This window comes from Lynx rufus, unplaced genomic scaffold, assembly GCF_022079265.1.
Source record: "Lynx rufus isolate CCGP_SWC_20201006 ecotype Redwood Valley unplaced genomic scaffold, mLynRuf1.p SCAF_16, whole genome shotgun sequence".
Taxonomy (NCBI): domain Eukaryota; kingdom Metazoa; phylum Chordata; class Mammalia; order Carnivora; family Felidae; genus Lynx; species Lynx rufus.
In genome coordinates this window covers 53,046,820-53,068,505 of record NW_025814830.1, presented here as the reverse complement: position 1 = coordinate 53,068,505, position 21,686 = coordinate 53,046,820, and the positions used below count along the sequence as shown (strand labels likewise).

Here is a 21,686-nt window from a genome sequence, read left to right as displayed (position 1 = left end):
GGGCACCTCCCAAAGGCCCAACCCCTAGATGCCATCACACGAGAGATTAGGTTTCAACATATGAATACTGGGGGTACACAAACATTCAGTCTATAGCACCAGCCATCCCATACTCCAATGCTTTATATCTTTAAACATACAGCCATTCTCTCCTTAAGACATTTGCCAGGTTTTAACGTGGGTTTGCTTCCTCTGTGAGGTCTTTCTTTCAGTGAGACCCCAGGAGATTTCACCCGGTCCTTTACAGGGCATTTGTCCGTGGGGGAAAAGCAGCCATGTGTTTAAGCACCCTCAGGTTTTCACTTTGTCACATAGGCTCCATGTGACTGTTATGAGCATTTCTGGTTTATTTCCCTTCATCTTGGGCCCTCCGTCTGGGTCAAGCCTGACCCTCACCCAGAATCAGAAAAGACCCTCAGAGAGAAGAAATGGCTGGCTACCTTACACTTTCTTCCCTCTTTGGTATTTTCACTGTTTGAGGCTTCATGGCTTCTGCAGCTCTCTGACGCCTTTACCATTAAGTATCTTTTGGGGCACCTGGGTGGCTCAGTTGGTTTAGCATCTGACTTTGACTCAGGTCATGATGTCACGGCTCATGAGTTCGAGCCCTGCGTTGGGCTCTGTGCTGACAGCTTAGAGCCTGGATCCTCCTTTGGATTCTGCGTCTCCCTCTATCTGCCCCTCCTTTGAGCTAGCTCGCTCCTTCCCTCTCTCCCTCTCTCTCAAAACTAAACATTAAAAAAAAGATGAAGACTTTGGGGGAGGGACTAAAGTCTGAAGTTGTAATCTATCCTGATTTTCCTGGGTTTTGCACTATTACATGCTACCTGGAAGGCCCTACAGACATACCTTTTATCAACATGTTTGGATATAAATTCCTGAGGGACTCCTTGTTTAGAGAAAATAATTTTATTTTGCTTTAGCTTTCCTAGGTTATATGACAAAAAAAAAATCTTTGTTCTTTCAGTCCATCAAATACATTGAATGTCTGTAAGTTAAATAAAATCAAATGCTTACTTTGTGTAACATGGAGACATCAATTAAACTCTTAACTTTGATTTAATAGGTAAATGTTACTGTTTCCTGGTTAAACATAATACCTAGAGATGAGTTTTCGGTGAGCGACAAAAAGGAGACTTTACACCAAAGTTCCTTTGATTTATGAGTTCTTTTTAAATTTATGTTCTTTTTGCTCTAAGTCTTTTGGGCCTTGTTCGAGATTATCATCTCTAATGACGGTTCTGTGTATTAATGCCAACCTGTTTTCCATTTATCAGTACATCTTCAGGGATATTTCGTCCTTTTGGAAACATCTGTGACACTGGATTTTGAAAATACTTGTTTGATATTAGTAGGAAAAGAGTTAGACAAGAAGTAGATTTCACATCGTATTTTTCTTGAGGACCATTCTTGGTTCCATTCTTTCCTTTCTATAACCTCCACTGGGGTGAGATTAACATGTAATGAACATTTCATATGGCTTTTGATGGTGAGTGTAGAGGGCACAGCACATTGCTCTCTCATTTCTTTTTAAGTTTATTTTTTTATTTTGAGAGAGAGAGAGAGCACATGTGCATGTGTGAGTGGGGGAAGAGCAGAGAGAAAGAGAGAGAGAAAGAGAAAGAGAGAATCCCAAGCAGGTTCCACACTGTCAGCACAGAGCCCAGTGCGGGGCTTGAACTCACACACCACGAGATCACGACCTGAGCCAAACAAGAGTCGGACACTTAACTACCCAGGCGCCCCCACTTTCTCACTTCTCACAACAACCCTCTTTAAAAAATTTTTTTTGATGTTTATTTTGAGAGAGAGAGAGAGAGAGCGTGAGCAGGGGAGGGGGAGAGAGAGAGAGAGAGGGAGACACAGAATCTGAAGCAGGTTCCAGGCTCTGAGATGTCAGCATAGAGCCTGACATGGGGCGCAAACCCATGAATCACGAGATCATGACCTGAGCCAAGGTTGGACAACTAACCGACTGAGCCACCCAGGTGCCCCAATAATCTCACAACAATCTTCTAAATAGGAATTACCTTCCTTACTTTATGGAAATAGAACCTGAGTTGCAGAGTCTATAGGCAGCTTTCCTAGTCACACCTAATTTTTCTGGAAAAAATTAAAGTGTACTTCACTTCTAGTTTTCTTTTTTTGATGAATAACTGTGTAAAATATTTCAAGGCAATGACAACTCTATTTGCTGTATTTCAACCTTTCTTCATGCTGTTCTTAGCTGAGAATTTTCTCTACAAGTACAGATACTTTTGGTAGCACAGAACTCTGAAATCATTACTTTAGCGGATCTATAATTGATACTTTTTATTCAAACAGCATTTTAAACTTTCTTGGCTTCTTGTCACCCACTGTTGATGCCCTTAACACTCCCGTCTAGACCTGTTCCTTCTACAAAACTTACCTGTTCTGATGGCTCCCATCTCTTTTGCGTGGGTGGCTCTCTAAGAAAAACCTCCTCACCTCTCTTCCCGTCCCAATTTGCCAGCTTCTCATGAGACATCACCTCCACATCCTCCCCCCCCGCCCCCCCAATAAAGACAACCTGGGAAGAACCCTTTGAAACCTGTTCCATTTCAATGGAATGCTCATTCCTGGTTTCTGGATTAGAAATCTGATATCACCTTTCAGTATTTTATGTTAAGTATGTATTTGTTTCCCTCTAGGCATTTTCTAGACTCATCCTTTCTGGTCCATTTCTATTGTCACCAGGCACACCCTGATGCCTGCAACTAACAAACTGGCAATGGCTGTCAACATTTTTCCTGACTCTAGGCTCACTCCATCTAAACCGACCTCGCCGCTTGGGCATTGGCCCACGCTCTTACCCTGATTTCTGCCACAGCTTTAGGAAGCCTCCTTGCCTCCCCCCTCATCATTGGAGGCAGTTTCTATACAGCCATAGGGGTTATCTTTCTAATGCACAAGGGTTATTCTGGAGGCAAGGAAGCAACGTAATCAAATCAAACACCTTGGCATAGCATATAGAGCATTTCAGGATCTGTTTCAGGATCCAGTCCACAGATATGTGAGTGCCTGCTCTAAACCAGGCACTGTGGTAGCAGCCAAACATTCAACACAAGAGCTGATACCAACCTTAGAGCAGTGGGTGCCTGGCCATTTCTCTGCTCCTAGCTTTGCATCTATGGAACCTACCAATCTAGCCTTTTCAGTGTCTCACATATTCGTATTCTTTCAGGCTTCTACTAGAATGTGTTCCTTTTTCCAATCAACAAAACGAAAAGGCTGCATGCTGACTGGGAGAAGATATTTGCAAAGGACATATCCAGTAAAGGGTGAGTACCCAAATATATAAATAACTGATATAACTCAACACCCCCCAAAATAAATAATCCAATTAAAAAGCGGGTAGCAGACACGAACAGACATTTCCCCAAGGAAGATATACAGATGGCCAACAGATACGTGAAAAGATGTTCAGCGTCACTTATCGTCAGGGAAATGCAAATCAAAACCACAATGAGATGTCACCTTGCACCTGTCAGAATGGGTAAACTCAAAAACACAAGAAACTGTAAATGTTGGGTCGAATGTGGAGAGAAAGGAACCCTCTTGTACTGTGGGTGGGAATGCAAACTGGTGCAGCCACTCTGGAAAACAGTATGGAGGTTCCTCAGAAAGTTAAAAATACAACTACCCTACAACCCAGCAATTGCACTACTAGGCATTTATCTACCGGATACAGCTGTGCTGTTTCGAAGGGACACACGCACCCCCATGTTTATAGCAGCACTATCGACAGTAGCCGAAGTATGGAAAGAGCCCAAATGTCCTTTGGTGGATGAATGGATAAAGAAAATGTGGTGTATATATATATATATATATATATATATATATATATATATATATACATGCGCAATGGAGTATTACTTGGCAATCAAAAAGAATGAAATCTTGCCATTTGCAACTATATGGATGGAACTGGAGGGTATTATGCTAAGCGAAGAAGTCAGTCAGACTTCACTCATATGAGGACTTTAAGAGACAAAACAGATGAACATAAGGGAAGGGAAACAAAAATAATAAAAAAACAGGGAAGGAGACAAAACAGAAGAGACTCATAAATATGGAGAACAAACTGAGGGCTACGGGAGGTGTGGTGGGAGGGGGGATGGGCTAAATGGGGAAGGGGCTTAAGGAATCTACTCCTGAAATCACTGTTGCCCTAGATGCTAATTTGGATGTAAATTTAAAAAAATAAAAAAATAAATAAATAAATAAATAACGGGAATGGGATTACAGAACTGTGTTGCTTTTCCTCAACTCCTCCTTCATCACTCTGTAGGGATCCCCTTGACCAAGAAGCTCCCTGTGACCAGCACGAAGGCTGGACAAGGGCCCCCTCTGGGCTTAGTTCCATCACAACAGTTATGACATTGCACTGTGGTCTTCTTATTGGCCTATCTCCCCAAATCACTCATTAGCTCACGGAACACAAGGCCCAGGCATTATTCAACTCTGGATCCCCCGGACCAAGCCCGGCGTCTGGGGACGAATGTCTGTGTGCTACGTCATCGTGCCATTTCCTCCTCAAGAACCTACGGGGTCTTTTGGCTGCCGCCTCTGTGAAATGACTCGTCTGGATGTTGAGACGCTTTGAAGATATGACTCTGCAGCTTCCATCCAAACAGGTTTCCACTTGTTCACTCACAGTGGATGTACCGCTTCTCTCTCCCTTTCTTACCGCCCGCACCACACTCCCTCCTGGTCTTGGTTCCTCTGCTCTGGGTTCTCGGGCACCTTTACCTCCTACCCTGCCATGGACGCAAATCCTACCTGCCCTCCAAGGCCAAACTCAAAGGCTGGCTTCACCGTGAAGCCCTGTCTGCCTATCATACACCACGCCGACCGTGCCCTTCTCAGACACCTGATCCCGTAGGCGGCTTGCATGTCAGTACCTAGCACACGGAGACGGAGTCTGAGAGTTCTTAGTTCACCTGTTATCGAGTGTAACGAAGGGCACGTAAAAGGCCCTGTGGATACTCATTTTGATATATGGGACTCCAAACTGAAGCTTGGGCCACGAACCGCGGGCTTTTGAGAATAAGAGGGAGAGCAAACCTTCTCAGGTGATTATACGATAGACATCTCATCTTCACCAGCTTAACCTCCAAACTGGCTCTGACCCCCCCCCCCCCCATCTCAGCCAGTGGCAGCTGCTGTTAGCTTTGCGTCTGAAACACAGAGACTATCTCCAGAATCTGACCTCTTCTCTTCTCCTCTCCCATTCCGGGTCCAAGCGCCCGTCATGCCTACATGGTCACCAGTCTCCTAAGAGGTCTCTGTACTTGTGTCCTTGTCCCCCACATCTGCTCTCAACAGGGCAGCACGGTCCTGTCACACTGAACCCTACCCGGCCCTTGGCGACGGCGTCCCATTGCACACACAGTGAAATCAGAGGGTGGTGTAGGGCGACCCCCTTCCTGTCCCGCCCACTCTCTCTGGTCCAACCCTCTTGGCCCTCTGGCTCCTCCCTTAGAGAACTTCAGGGCTCCCTTCTCCACTGTCTTCATGTTTCTACTCCAATGTCACTGCTCCAGGGGGGCCCCCGAGGGCTGCCTCTTGAGAACTTCAGGACCCTGTCATCCACAATCTTTTCTGCGTTTCCTTGTTTCATACATAAATAGTACGTTCTCATCCCCCCAACCCCCAAAGTGTACTACGTATTTTACTCAATTTTCTTCCTTTCTCTGTGAGCGTATCAGCGGCACAAGGAGAGTGGGTTTTGTGTGTTTGCTGCTGTATCCCCAGCATCCAGAAGGGAGTTTGGTACCTGGATGTTGCATTATTAGCTTCTGAATGAACAGCAATTGTTCTGCGATTATGAAGCTCCTCGCTGAGTGCACCTGATGTCTTTCCATGGTCTCCTGTGATAACAGGATAAAAGCTGCAGGGGCAATTCAGTCGCCAGGTTTGGCGAGGCCCTCTGGGACAGCATGATGCCAAGACAAAGGACGTCAACGTGCCTTCCTGGCCCTGGCGCCTACCCCGGACGAAGCACAGTGAGCTCACCACTCTGACCTCTAACTGGACAAAGACCGGAGAACCCGGCGTATTACTGACTCGCCGTGGGTTTATGCGTTTACTTTCCCCGCCCCCACCCCCCCACATTTGTATTCTTCCCAAGAACACCTCCAGGTGTTATGAGAGGAAATGTAACACGCGAAAATACACTTACCGCTGAGACGTATACACTTGGTGGCCCTTTAAAAATTACTCACCACTGTCGATTGCCAGGAAGAGGGCAGCATACACGCTATTGTGGACGAATGGCGACTCACGGTCCAGCACTGCCGTGGTGTCAACGGTCCCATTGATGGGGTTGATATTCAGCCAGCCGGCTGGGTCCTTGTAAACGGAATACCTGGAAGAAAATCCCAAACAACATCATATTACACTCAGCACAGATTCAAGAAATGTTCACTGAGTACTGGGCACAAGCTCTCACGCTAGGTGCCTGGGAGAGAGGGAGAGAGAGAGAGAGAAAGAGAGTGAGAGTGAGCACACAAGCAGGGGTGGGGGGTGGTGCAGAGGGAGAGGGAAAGAGAATCCCAAGCAGGCTTCGCACTGTCAGCATAGAGCCCAGCCCAGGGGCTGGATCTCACAAACATGTGGGATCATGACTTGAGCCGAAATCAAGTGTCCATGGCTTAAGTGACTGAGCCACCCAGGCACCCCAGGTGCCAGGTAATTCTTGTTTTGTGTGTTTTTTTTAAATTTTTTAATGTTTATTTATTTCTGAGACAGAGAGAGACAGAGCATGAGTGGGGGAGGGGCAGAGACAGAGGGAGACACAGAATCCGAAGCAGGCTCCAGGCTCTGAGCTGTCAGCAGAGCCCGATGGGGGGCTCGAACCCGCGAACCGCGAGATCATGACCTGAGCCGAAGTCGGACGCTTAACCAACTGAGCCACCCAGGTGCTCCTGGGAAATTCTTAATACGACCCCCAAAACATCATTACAGTTAGAGTTGTTCATTTAAAAAATGACGGCTGACCAACTCTGTGCTGAATATTTGGTGCGCGCACCACCTTTGTGCCTCACAACAAGCCTGTGAGGAGAGAGCTCGTATCTGCCGGGTTCTCAAAGAGGCAGAGTTCACGGCCATCCAAGTCCGGTTGTGTTTCTTTTATACCCTGGGTGTGTCCCTGTGCAGAGCCGGTGGGAGAATCCCTACCGTGGAGATACAGGTAGGACCCATGGACGCCTGGAGGCAACAGCCATTACCTCTGATGGAGGGTAACCCTGGGGACCTCACAGAAGATGTAGCGTCTGAACCAAGGCCGGAGGAAAGGGTGGGGTGCTGTCAGAGATTGAGAGGGCAGACAGGTCAGGAAGAGAGAACAAAACGAATTAACACATGGAACAGAGAGATTCACTATGTAGCAGGATCCTTGCACAGAGACTCGTGACACTGAGGCTTTTCTTTCCAGGAAGCAACTTTATTCGTGCCAGCACGGCTCAGTTGGGTTCGTACCCGAAGAACTGAGCCCCAAATACCACATCCTGTATTTTTTATACATTTTCTATTTCTTCGTCTCTCATATATGGTAACGCACAAACATGCAGTCTGATTAAGTGGTCTCATGTTACAATGTCGTGAGGGATGTTGTCATGTACGCATGTAGCCAGGTTGCCTTGAGTTTTTTTTTCCCCCTCCCCATAAGGAGGGGACCCTACCACAACTAGAGCATAAGCTCCACAAAAGCAAGGACATCTGTCTGCTGTCATGACAACAGCTCTGAAAACATTGCTCAGCACATACACAACACTCAATAGACAGCTGCTGAGTGAATGAGTGTTTAGGTGTCAGAAGGTGGATGGTTGTGGTCCGAACATACCTTCTCCAGGGGACACTGAAAGGAAATGAGTTTAGATAGATTATAAAGACCCTGAACCACTGTTGTAAGGGGTTTGGATTCTGGATAATGGGAAACCTTCAAAGAATTAAAAAATGTTAGTATTTTTTGAGGGTTTTGTAAAAGTAACCCATTCTCATTCTAAGAAGTTCAAACCAAATGTGCATTAGGTAAGAAATGAAAATCCCACCTACCAGGGAGATTCTAACTGAACAGGACTCTGATTTCTTTGAACCAAGGGGCTTGGGTAAAGGGGGACTATCCCAGTGACACATGGCAATTTCTCCAATCACTCTGATAGCCGAGCCAGAGAGATGCTTGTGTTTTCCTGCCATTCCCCACCAATCTTTGGAATATATGCCCCTGAAGAGACATGAAAACTGATAGGTCATCAGTCAGGCAAAGGTGCCTGAAGTCGATCATCTCTGCCCTATACTGCCGGTTTTGGTTCTGAGAATGTTTAAAACCTGGTTGAAGCATTAAGAGTTTGGGGCAAATTGCCGTCTTTGTCTTCACAGTGGAAAAGACGTCGCATCTTAATCCTGGGGACCTGTGAATGTTACCTTATGTGGGAAAAACCTTGCAGGGCTAATAGAGTGGAGGATCTGGAGGTGGGGAGGTGATTTTGGATCACTGGGACTATCTGCAACCACAGGTGTCCTTTTAGGAGGGAAGCAGAGAGAGATGTGAGACACAGAGCAGAGAGCTAAAGCCCCCGTGACCGTGGACGCAGGGACTGGAGTGTTGCAAAGGAGCCTTCCCTGGTGTTTTCAGAGGGAATGTGGCCCAGCTTGATTTTGGCCCAGTGAGGCCGGCTACGGGTGTTTTGGACTCCAGAACTGGGGAAGAATCAATTTCTAGCCCCACCAATTTTGTGGTGATTTGTTATAGCAATTTGTTACGATCATTTGTTATGGTGATGATAGGAAACTAAGACAGTGGGTATGACATCCCCACTTACAGACGAGGACACTGAAGAACAGAGCACACACCTACCGAGGTCATAGAGTCAGAACGCGACCCAGAGCCCTGGCTCTGAACCCCCACTCTAAGCTGTTTCCCAGCTAACTTGCCAAAGCGTGGTCAAAAGATACTTGCTGAGGTCTAAGAACGAGTTATCTCCAAGGAAAGAGCGAGGATGACTCCGAGGGTAGTGGGTTGCTTCTTCATGAGAAGGCGAGACTCAAGGAGCTGTCCACATGTGTGTGGCCAAGGAGAAGGGGAGCTGCCATTCCTGACTTGGAGGCGATCTTGGGGACCAGGCAATGTGACTGCTATCCGAGGGAGGCTGTGGTCACAGAGCGGAGGGGTGCTCAGCCTGGGGCCTCGAGAAGGGAGCTGAGGAATGAGAAACCACCGGAACAGCCTCCAGGAGACACGCAGCACCGCACACATGGTCCCAGCGTGACCACCAGTTAGGGAGACCCTCCCGCTTGCTCCCAGGCTCTGTTGCAGTCTCAGCACCAGCCCCTGGACGTCCCCGGGCTTCCGCTGGGCACTGACAGACCCTCCAACATAGCGTCTCACTTTAGTTCAGAGAGAAGGACTCTGGTTTACTACAGTCCCTTGTGAATTTGGGGTCCCGTGAACAGAACTGAGCACCTCTGTGTGCACCAGTCAAATCAAATCACATTTTTATTTTGCAAAAGTAGATGAGCCAGACCCTGGACTGCTGAGCAACACCAGGGGTGAGCCTTGCTCATGCTTCCTACAAGGCATCAGGTCTGGTCTTTCTAGAACAACCTCAGGGGTGCAGTGCCCACTTAATCATGATAAACTGAGTGTTTACTATGCACCAGACACTTTTCTAGGACTGCCCTGTATCTACTCTTTCACCCTCACATCAACCCTGAGAGGCTGATAATATTATTATTCCCATTTCACAGATGGGGAAACTGATGAGATGCTGGATGCTATAGATCTTTTCATGGTCTTACTTTTTTTTCTACTAAACTCCAGCCTGTAGATGTCTTAGTTCTCGCAGAACTCTTATCATTTAAAATCTACTATGCACTTCACTTAATTTTATTTTTAATGTTTATTTTTGAGAGATAGAGAGTGCGAGCAGGAGAGGGGCAGAGAGAGAGGGAGACACAGAATCCGAAGCAGCTCCAGGCTCTGAGCCGTCAGCACAGGGCCCGACACGGGGCTCGAACCCACGAACCGCGAGATCATGACCTGAGCCGAAGTCGGACGCTCAACCGACTGAGCCACCCAGTCGGTCCTGCTTGTGTGTTTTTAAGAAACCTTAAGTAGAATTTTTATTATATTTTTATTATAGTTGAACATCTGACTTCGGCTCAGGTCATGATCTCGAGGTTTGTGAGTTCGAGCCCCGCGTGGGGCTCTGTGCTGACGGTTCAGAGCCTGGAGCCTGCTTCCGATTCTGTGTCTCCTTCTCTCTCTGCCTCTCCCCTGCTTGTGCTGTCCCCTAAAATAATTAACTATAAAAAGATAACATAAAAACATCTGTCGCTCTTTTCGACATCGATTTATATCTCCACCTGCAAACTTCTACTTGTCTTCAAAGACCAGGCTGAAATGTCCCTTTTTGGTCATTCTGTAAGAGCTCCCCAGTAAGAATTAGTCACTTCCTCTTCTAGGTCTTTGCTGGGCACAACCATAGAGTAAAAAGCCTGTTGGAGATAATAGGGGCCCTTGCAGGTCGGCTACTTTCATCAAAGTCCACTTCAAGACGTCAGGACGAAGTTCAAGTGCCATACTAGCACATACTGACTGTGCCCGGCCCTGTGCCCAGGTCGTCAGAGTCAGCACCAGGCTCAGTTTTGGGGTTCCCAGCAACCAGATGAAGTTGGCATCATCCCTGTTTTGCGGACGAGCTCACCAAGGTTCGGAGAGGCTTAGCAACTTGCCCAAAGCAGCACAGCCAAGAGGTGGCAAGAAGTGTTCCCAGCAGGTGACAAGTTCACGGTGGATTCAGGAGTGATTTCAGACAGTTCAATATTTGAGATAACGAAAAATTTAAGTGGACCGTATTTTATTCCCTGATGACTCAAATCAGAGTTTAGAAGGTAAATAAAAATGAATTAAATGATCTAGGCTTTTCATGTTGGCAAAGAAACAATACTCTTTGTTTCTCGCTCAGTTGTGGTCTTGGTCTCCTGATGCTGCAGTTTCACAGGACGATGGACACTTCTGCTTCTTCTCTTAGATAAGGAGTTCTATTCAGTGGAAAGCTTTACAGACGTGAACTTGGAAGCTGGCCCCGGTGCAGTCAGCCTGACCCCGTCACCCTCCCAGAGAAAGCAAGGGCCTGAGCGTTTTACATGATAGCTACTCACGATTTTTCTTCCTTAAAAAAGCAATCAGGTATCCATTGCTGCGGCTGTTTTCTTGTGGTGTCACATGGCCTTTAATTTTGTCTCCCTCTATTATTTATTTTGTTTGGCGTCTCTTCCCATCGGAGGCCTTGGGGAGGCATGCCCTTGTCCCGGGTCTCCACGATGCCAGCTTGCTGTTTCTACTCAGAATCCCAGCCACGGACAGAGGACAGGGGCCACCCCACTGACTGAGCCCAACGTCGTGTTACCCTGTGCCCACACAATGCAAGCCGAGAGCTGCGTGCCAGAGCCTGAGGGTAGGTGTGATTTTCCCCAACCCTAGAGCTTTCCACCCCACAGGGGTGAGCAGCTCGAGACCAGCAGCCAAGCCGCTTTTCCACTTCCTGGGTGATGGGCCCTTTTGTCAGATCAGCCCTTCTGACCAATTCGCCAGACGCTCTATGTAAATTTCTGACATTTTCAAAGCTGTCTTTTTAATAAACCTTTTGGTATAAAAACACCAGTGTGCAAGATGTTTTCCGTGCTTTTAGGCCTGAAAAATGCATACGGCTTATTAAATTGGAATTTCCGGGCAATTTATCTGTAATGTGAACTTTGCTTGTTACAGGGGAAGAAAAATCAAATTAAAAACGGGACTCATTTCAGTCTGTAATGTAGCTTCTCAGGAGCTGCTCGAGTGCTTGCGGAGATTTGGCCTTTTCTGGGTGTCGGCCTCGGCCGACATGGGGCAGGATAATTAGGAGGATCAGACCGTGAGGGGACGTGGGGTGGGGCATGTCTGACCATGCTTGGGCCCTGCACCTCTCCTGGGAAGCAGGCTTACTGTCAGCAGGGCCCCAGCGGAGCGGGAAGGAAACTGCCAGGCCAGAGGCCAGGGCCCGGTATTTCCTGAAAAGGATTTCCAGAGCTCGGGCTGCCCAGCTCAGACCCTCATGGGGCCCTGGTAGCAATAGGGAGGAGGGAGAGACTCAGAAGGTTCGGCAAGTCTCTTTTGTAAGCTTCTTGGGTTCTTTCTGTGACACGAGGGATCTACATTTGTTCAGCACGGACACCAAAACCACACGGGTTATCACGGCCTTCCTTTTGTGTTAGACTTAAAAATGTTACAAAGCAATATACTATTAGTACAGGAATACCCAAGAGGACCAATGCCATATAGTAGAGCACCAGAAGTGGGCCAGTTATGTAGACAGGTTGACAAACAGATACAGATGTGGACACAGATATCGACTATAATATGTATCTACCATCTATAATCGCTAAATCGAGATCTATCAATCTATCTAGACAGACATTTTATATATACATATATGTACGCATAGCCATATATACGTTTGAAAATTTGCTATTGGCTATAGATGGCGTGTTAGATTGTTTGGAAAAGCTAGATCATTCAATAGACTCGGTTGACTCGTTATCCATTTGGCAAAAAATAAGCTGGGTATCTTTCTGACGTATTTATTGGACCCTCGGGCATATTAGAATATAGGTGAATGTATACAGAGAGGTCTGGGTGTCTATTTACAGACAGGTAGCACGGATCACTTGGGGAAGGAGACTTGGGCTGGGGCTGGTGTCAGAGGGAGTCAGTCCAGGATCCCCCAGGGCTTTGTACATATACGATAGAGAAGCACTTGCCCAGAGCAAACACTCACGGGGACCCGTCGGAAATATCCTGGCTGGTATCATGTATCGTAGGGAGGGTGGGTTTTTTTAGACCTACACATGAGTCTCACTGTAGTTCACTCTCAAAGAGGGGCCGGCAAGGACGGGAGGGCCTAGAAAAGGAAAGCTAGGAAGTGAAGAACACAGAGGCATTTTATATTCCTACCGATGGAATATTCGTCCTGAAGGAGGCAAAGAGCCTGTAAAACCACGGGGAAGGAAGGAAGCAGGAGGCATACCTTCAGCCCCCCACGTAACTCCAGCCCAACGGGCCCCCTGTGTCAGATGAAATACCTGCTCGGGTGATTCAAATCAACGCCTTTCCTTAAAAACAGAACTAGAAAGCAATAGAATTCCCAGCTGAAGGAAGTGCGTGGTTTTGAAATGGTTCACGTAGCTCTGGCTGTCAGTGCAAAGGAAAGGCCGTATTTCCAATCTCCCGACCAAAATACACAGAGCAGACTAAAGGGCCAGCGAATCTGACAATCCTGGTTGAGTTAGGCAGCCAAAGCCCATCACAGTTCAGGGCTTGTGGAGAGCCCAGGGGCAGAGCCAAAGACACCAGTCTCCGTAACAGGAAGAACTTTACAAGGAAGGGGAGAACGCCACAACTGGCAGATGTGGACAAGAGGAGTCGCCCACTGGGTGGCCTGGGCAAGGAAGACAGGGCTAGAGCTTGCCCAGCCTGGCATGGGGCATTGGGCGTCCACGGCCCAGTAACAGCTGGGAACAGGGTAGGAGCTCTGGGCACCTCTCAACCCTTCCCTGGAGCCCCCCTCTCCCCAGTATGCTAGAGTTCCTGGCGGAATCTCGTGGCCATCCTGCATGGGGCTCTACCAGATTCCAGTTCTGACCATCATGTTCTCTTGGAGGCTGCCATCTTTAGGTGGCACGAGGGCAAGGCTTGGTTAGTTCTCTCCAGACATTGTGACCCCTACCATGACAATAGGCAAGGCACAGCCATACCCAAGGAGGTCACCTTCTGCCCCTGCAGTGGACCAAAGTGGGTTTGGTGTGAGTCCGTTATCTCTGGGCTGTTACAGGAAGTAAGAGGTAAGACCCTAGGGATCATCGTTTGCTTGGACCACAGCACTGTACCTCTTGGCTTCTATTCTCCTTAGTACAATCCGTTCTCCAAAGAGCAACCAGGGTGACTGTTTTCAGTTTTACATCACATCGTGTGAGTCTTTGCTCAATGACTTCCCATGGGGCAGAGAATAAAACCCAAACTCCTGGCCATAACATCCAAGGCCCTAACTCCCCACACTCATTTCCAAATGATTTCCTTGCCCTCCCGCCGTTTGGAGGCATACGGGCTTCCTTTGGTTCCTTGAAAACACCAAATTCATTCTAGCCTCAAGATTTTCCATTTGCCTCATGGAATGTAGCCGCTTTAGATGTCCTCATGCGTGTCTCACCACCGCTGAGGGTTCAGCCCAAACACTGAGAACTCTCTGTGCCCGGAGAGACCGCTGTAAGTGCTCTATCTGAAGTCTGTCTCCTTACCTGGCTGGCTTCCCAGCATATCGTGTAAGCTCCTTGGGGGGTAGTGACTGTATCAATCTTACCCAACTCTCTGTGTCTAGTACCTAGAAGACTGCTTGGCACCCATGGTGTAGGTTGAACGGATGAATGAATGAATGAATCAGAGTACGAGCCTTCCTCAACATCCTTTGACTGCCCCATGTCCTGGGTGACCCAGAGTTTTAAAGGAATTTTGCCCTGAGGTGCCTGTCCGTCCCTTCCCCATGGACAGACCTCTCTCTAGAGAAGGTCGCTAGACCATCCCTCTCTCATGACAGGCAAACTCCCCCCTAAATGCTGCTCCAGACGCCCCTTCGGTGCCAGCTTCCAGAGCCCTCTCCCGGGAGTCACGCAGAACACGCTCAATTCCCCAGCAATGAGGTGTGACAGCACATGTGAGGTGCTGTCCCCCAGGGATGCTTGCTAGGGACCCGGTGTCCAGGGTTTTCCTGGTGGAGGGGGGCAGTGCCGGTCCTGCAGGCACCCTCTGCCTGGCATGCAGCGAAATCGCTGGGTTCCAGAAGGACACCAACTGCTCAGCATAAGCCATATTTGTTTACACAGACACTTCAGGCACAGGGGAGCCACTCCTGCCACTGAGGGTGGCAAGAACCCTCCAGAAATCCAAGTTTTCAAGCACCAGCGGGGAGCCAACCCAGTAAGCAGACCTTTCTGGAGACCACGGACTCAGGCTTGCTGTGTGTTAACTCTTCTCTGCACGGTGCGTGCTCAGAACAGGGAAACTGACAGATCAAAAGAGATTCGACTCGTTTTTAGAAATCATGTACTTTCTAGTTCTCCTACCACCTTAATTCTAGAGGCCATGTATATATATATATAGAAGGAAGCTGGACGTCACAAAGGAACGTGTGTTGATAGGTGGTTCCAACCCCTCTCATGTTCACCTAAGGACACACTGACTAGGTCTCGTGTGTTCACTGCAGAAAATTCAGGCAATACAGACGAGCAAAAAAGATTACCGTGCAAACCACCCTGGTCTACCTTCAGAAACAAGCACCATTCAAATTTTGGTCCGGAGGCTTCCAGCCTATGTAGACATATACACGCGCACACATGCACGTTTCTAATGTGACCCCACTGCTCACTCACTCATTCTGAGTAAATATTTACCGAGTGCCTCAAGTACCAGGCACCAAGCTTGGTTTCGAGTCCGCAGCGGTGGATTCCCTGCTTTTCTGGAACTTCTACTCCAGCGGGCGGAGAGGATCTTGCTTAGTAACTGCACAAATGGCTATTTCGTTACACTTGTGAGGAGGGTGGCGAAGGCAGTATTCACATAACACGTTGCGTTGTGTGCCATGAGGGTTTTCTATCTTCAGTGTTTCTTTTCTGTTGTATCTGGAATGGGGAGTCCGCGTTCGTTGATCAACAAGGTGATGCCACAGGATGTATGCACATGATTGGACGTCATTCACTGCCCATCGACCTGGGAGGTAGATATTATCACCCCCATTTTACGGATGAGGAAACAAAGGCTCAGATGGGCCAGCAGCTCGCTCATATCATGTGGCTCTTTTGAAAAATTATTCATTCATTCATTCTTTCTTTTGAAGTAGCCTCCATGCCCACCATGGGGTCCAAACTCACCACCTCGAGATCAAGAGTCACAAGCTCTACTCACTGAGCCAGCCAGGTAGCCCTCCACCAGCCAGGTGGCCCCTCGTGTGGCTTTTAAATGGCAGAATGGTGGCTCCAGTGCAGATCTGTCTCCTGAACATAGTCACTATGTTTTGTTGGCCTTGGAAGTAGCCCATGGGGGGCCGGGAATTTCCTATGCCATTGGCTCTCCAATCTTGGCATATATCAGAGTTACTGGGCTTGTTGGGTATGAGAGGGCCTTCTCATTTTTACCAAGCCCTCCAGCTGGTTCTGGCTCACCAAAGCTTGAGAGCCACTGTTCTGTGAATCATGATCAAACGCAGAGCTGTGCCCCGGGCTGTGTCCTGTGGTTGGGCTTTCCCTCCAGTGAGGTGGGGGGGGAGGGGGGGCTCAGAGCTCCGTGAGCTTGCAACTCCAGGATGGTAGCATTTCCTAAGAAAAATCCCAAACACACACACACACACACACACCCAAACTATTAAATTGACATAACCCTTTCTTAAAATCCTGTTTATAAAAAGAATCATACACATTCAAGAAAGGCTTATTACCATAATAGAGCACCTGTGGGTGACTATAATACGTTCATCACTAGAAATTCTCAACTAGTATGGGCTTAAACTGTTCTTTGATTGGGAGGCTCATACTGACAACTGCTAAGTTAAAGTAAGACCCGCCTCAGGGACAAACGTCTCAGCTGTGACGGGGAGATCTGCAGGAGCTGAGGTCTGTCGGTGATGTACTCTAATCAACATGCACACTCAGGCACTTTCTGCTTTCACTAGTTGGGGAGAGAGGGGCCGGCTGCCGCGAACAAAAGCACTACTGAGTGATTGCTCACCAATCGGGGGTGCGCCTGCAGGGGACCCCTTTCCTGCCCACTCCCGACCTGCTCCTCGGTTGTGACGCCCCCCTCCCAGCCCCCCCCCCCCCCCCCCCCCCGGGAGCTAGCAGCTTGCTGGTCATCACGTCCTTCGTCTCTGATACGCCCTCACCACCTGTTCTGGGAGAGACAGGTCCGTCCGCTTAGTTTCTCCCAGCAAAGGTCGTGCTCTGGTCTGAGGCCACTGATCCTTCGCTGTAATTTATAGTGGCTGTGATGGGACCTTTAGGGCCTGCGACAGGACGTTGTTGTGACCAGGCTCTTTCTAGTTGGGGCTTCATCCCCATTGCTGAAAAAAGGCACGAAGTCCTCCGACCGCTGCTGGCTGCTTATGGACGTTTTCAAGGCGCCTTGCGTTACTGCCTCGAGCCAAACTGATGGCAGGGAAATACAGAGCAATAGAGCAAACCAGAGTCAACCTGGGAAGCCAGGGATTTAACAATGTTGGAAAAGTCAGAGACGTGGGACCCTGATGTGGTAACTGAATATGTGCCTTCATTTAACAAACTGGGACCTCAGAAACTCAGGATTTCTGAAACCCAAGGACCCTCTGGTCAACTCTAGATGAAAACACGAGTTACCATCTCCAATGTTGGTAAAAATATTAAACGGATGCTTTAAAAATGTAGCCACAAGATGGCTTCCATTATTAATTTATCGTGATCACTGTCATGAATTTCATCACTAACGATCAAGCCTGGCTCCTTCTACATGCGTGGTCAGGGCCACGTTAAATTTCCCGCCTCTGTGCGTCGAGTTCAGGGGGCTTTTCCCAAGCACTAGAAACCGCGCTCAGAAATGAACAGAATGACTTGAGAGCTCGGTGCAAGCTGGTAGGATGTAACCTCTCCTTGGTGTAAGGATATTGACACTTCTTTGCTCATTACAGTGATGATCTGTGTCCCTGGGTCCGAGAGTGCAAATGTACACAAGGCTTGTGCGGGTTGTTCATCATCTGAGGGTCCCACGGGCAGCGTCATGAGGGGACTCCTGGCCACGTCTGTCACTCTCTGTAACATCCCACCCGGCTTAACTGCGGTCAGCAGACTTAGCACCTCAGTATCAGTGACCGGAAACATCCAAGCACTACATGAGTCCCGCATGGGGGACACATGGTCATCTCACAAAAGATGCAGGGGCCATGAGGAGACATCAACCCATGTTGGACTGTGTAGGGACCCCAATAAACCCAGGATAAGCAAAGAAAGGTGAAGTAGAGAGAGAAGCCGGTCAACAGAGGAAAAGAAAGGAGATTCAGGTTATAGGGGCCTCACGGAATGGAGCCCTTGAACGGCTTGGAAGGACCCTCCCCCACCCCGTTCATAAATGCACCACACAAGCTGAATGTGGAGTGTGGCGTGTACTGTCGTGGGATGTTAGAAAAGTTACTTCAAAGGCAGAGCGACGGTTCAGCAGTGTTCACACCGAGAATAGTTGACGGCAGTGAAAACGAACATAGAAACAAACTTATTTGCACCAATTCTTTCCCCAAATAGGATCTTAATTGAATTTTTTTTTTTTTAGTTTTGCAATGGATTTTGGTCCTCACTTAAAAATTCTTTTTTAATGTTTATTTTTGAGAGACAGAGAGAGAGAGTGGGGGAGGGGCAGAGAGAGAGAGAGAGAGACACACTCACACAGAATCTGAAGCAGGCTCCAGGCCCTGAGCTGTCAGCACAGAGCTCAACGCAGGGCTCGAACTCGTGAACCGCGAGATCATGACCTGAGCCGAAGTCAGACGCTCGACCAGTGGAGCCACCCGGGCTTTCCGGTCTCTATTATTATTTTAAAAATTTTTTTGGATGAAATTTATTGTCAAATTGGTTTCCATACAACACCCAGTGCTCATCCCAATAGGTGACCTCTTCAATGACCATCACCCACTTTCCCCTCCCCCCCACCTCCCCATCAACCCTCAGTTTGTTTTCAGTACTTTAAAGTCTCTTATGGTTTGCCTACTTCCCTCTCTGCAATTTTTCCCTCCTCCCCCTCCCCCCTGGTCTTCTGTTGAGTTTCTCAGGATCCACATGAGAGTGAAAGCATATGGTATCTGTCTTTCTCTGTATGACTTATTTCACTTAGCATAACAGTCTCCAGTTCCATTCACGTTGCTACAAACGGCCAGATTTCATTCTTTCTCATTGCCAAGTAGTAGTCCATTGTATATATAAACCACATCTTCTTTATCCATTCGTCAGTTGACCCTGGTCCCCACTTTAAATCAATTCGTTGGCAGTGGCCCTCTTCTATTCCCGGGCTTATTTATTTTTAAATTTTTTATTTTATTTTAGAGAGAGAGAGAGAGAGAGAGAGAGAGAGCAAGGGAGCAGAGAAGAGGGGCAGAGGAAGAGAAAGAGAGAATCTTAAGCTCCAAGCCCGATGCGGAGCTCGATCCCATGACCCTGGGATCATGACCTGAGCCAAAACCAAGAGTCAGACGCTCAACGGACGGAGTTGCCCAGCTTCCCCCTTACCCAGCTTCTTTAGATGAGGGTTGTGGGTGGTCCCTGTTCTTCAAGGACTTGTGATTCGGAGCACGTGAGCTGGACAAAGGTGTGGTGGGGGCAGGAATCTGGGGGCTCTGAGCCCCGTGCTTATCTCTGCCCACGTGCCCCCAGCTGGGATGGTCAGGACCTTGTCTCACCACATGCCAAAAATCATTCTCAGGAGTAAAAAAAAAAAACAAAAAAACACCTGCTAAATCCACCTCCAGAGAACCTGCCACTTCTTCCTGGAGAACCTTCACAGGTTTGTAAATAGTTAAACCCTAAGCCTGGTTCTTTATCCCAGCCTCCCCTTTGCCCCCCGTCAGTACCTTCTGTCTTTGTGCGTTTCTAATATGGTGACAGGCTTCTGCTCTCTCACTCAGGCTTATTAAAAGGAGGTTCTCACCTTAACACCCCATCAGGTGACGTTTAGGCTGTGTGATAGGGATGTGCCCACCAACCCATCCTTAACACTACTAGGGCCTAAATACGGAGGGTCCACGTGGCATCCGTCTAATTATTTAAGAGTTTCAGTCTAGGGGCGCCTGGGTGGCTCAGTCGGTTAAGCGTCCGACTTTGGCTCAGGTCACGATCTCACGGTCGTGAGTTCGAGCCCCGCGTCGGGCTCTGTGCTGACAGCTCAGAGCCTGGAGCCTGTTTCAGATTCTGTGTCTCCCTCTCTCTCTCTGACCGCCCCCCCCCCACTCATGCTCTGTCTCAAAAGTAAATAAAAAACGTTAAAAAAAAAAAGAGTTTCAGTCTAGCTCTGACAAGGGCCCAGCTGCCATGCACCTCCAGAGCCATGCAGCCTGTTGCCCAGGGCCTACCCTCATGCACCCATGGAGGTTGAGGGGCCCTGGTGTCCCTGGACCAGCCCTTGTCCTGATAGCCCATCTACTGGGCTGGGTGGAAGGTGGGCCCGGGCCTAGGACCCCGGGCTGGTGACTGGAGGCAGCATTGTCACTTTAACGGGTCTCCCAGAGTGCCGCCATCATACCCGCAAGGAAGGGGCAGAGAGCCGTGTCTGGGGGCCTGGCCTTGCTGCACACTCACTCTGGGAGACACGGGGTGACCCAATTTCAAGAAAAGCAGCCTCCCTTTCTCTGATTTCCAGGACACAGCCTTGGCTTTCCTCCTTGCCCCACATGCATGTGGATTCTCTTCTCCCGACATCCTCTGACTCCTGAGGCCATCACCCGCCCTTCTCATTTGGTCAGCTGATTACCAGACTTTAAGAATACTTTCTTACAAAAGCCAAATAAGATCAAGTAAAATAGGGTGTTCCAGAGTTTGGGACGGACAGCGCGCAGCCCAGATCGGGGGACCGGCGGCCTCGCCGCTCAGCTCTCAGGGCTGTTCAACCTGCAGCTCAAGGTCAGCTTTGGTGCCCTGAAGCCGATGGCATCGGGGCACCTGGGCCAGGGGCGCAGTTTCTCCGGATGGGCTGTCTCGAGGCAACAACCACGCTCAGGGGGAGAGCCTCGGGGATGTCAGAAGACCTGCGCGCGACAGTTAATCAAGCCCACTGCGTTTGCTCTCGGAACTTATTTTTACTGGGTGATTCATTCACATGCCACGGCCTTTGCTCCCGCACCCGAGTCTTTGAGCTCAGCTCAGACCAAGCTAAGCGGAGGGGTTTCGAGAAGTCGATAAATGAGGCCAGCTGCCGCAGGGACTGCAGTGAGATGGGTGGCTGAGCCTCGCGTGATAACTTGAAGGTCAGTGAACACAGACCGGGGAGTTGCCGCGGAGGGGGTTCCGACGGGCAGCCGTGCCCGGCTCAGGTGATGGGCCCTCTCCCCCCGGCGAAGCCCAAGCAGCAAGCGACCCGCAGACGCTGCTCCTTCTGAAGGCCAGGTTAGGTGAGGGCCCCGGGGTTCGCGGGAACCCGCAGAGTCTGGGCTTCATAGGGAGGGACGTGCCCCGGGAACCCAGTCCAATCTCCTGGACACGGCTCCTAGTCGAGGGGGGCCACTCCCCCAACAAGTGATTCCGTGGGCTACTCTGGCACGTTATGTCCCACACGGAGCCCTTGGAACCACATATTCTCAGCCCTGGGGTTTGATTTCGTACATTCGCTCCATATATATAATTTTTATTTTGAGAGAGCAAGCGCAAGCAGGAGAGGGGCAGAGAGACCGGGAGTGAGAGGGAGAGAGAATCTTAAGCGGGTTCCATGCCCGGCGTGGAGCCTGACGCGGGGCTCAGTCTCACGAGCCATGAGATCATGACCTGAGCCGAAACCAGGAGCTGGAAGCTTACCCGACTGAGCCCCCCCAGGCACCCACGTACGCATGTTTTGAACACGTGCTTTGTGCCCC

The 21,686-nt window shown here is 49.0% G+C and overlaps 1 protein-coding gene across 1 annotated transcript in view; it reads right to left on the bottom strand.

Moving 5' to 3' along the window:
- The window catches only part of CDH13 (cadherin 13), a 1,019,316-nt gene that overhangs the window by 15,097 nt on the left and 982,533 nt on the right, over positions 1-21,686 (bottom strand). The window contains exon 12 of the mRNA XM_047077419.1: positions 6,249-6,391. Coding sequence (XP_046933375.1) covers positions 6,249-6,391 — 143 coding nt within the window. The remainder of the gene's footprint in view (positions 1-6,248; positions 6,392-21,686) is intronic.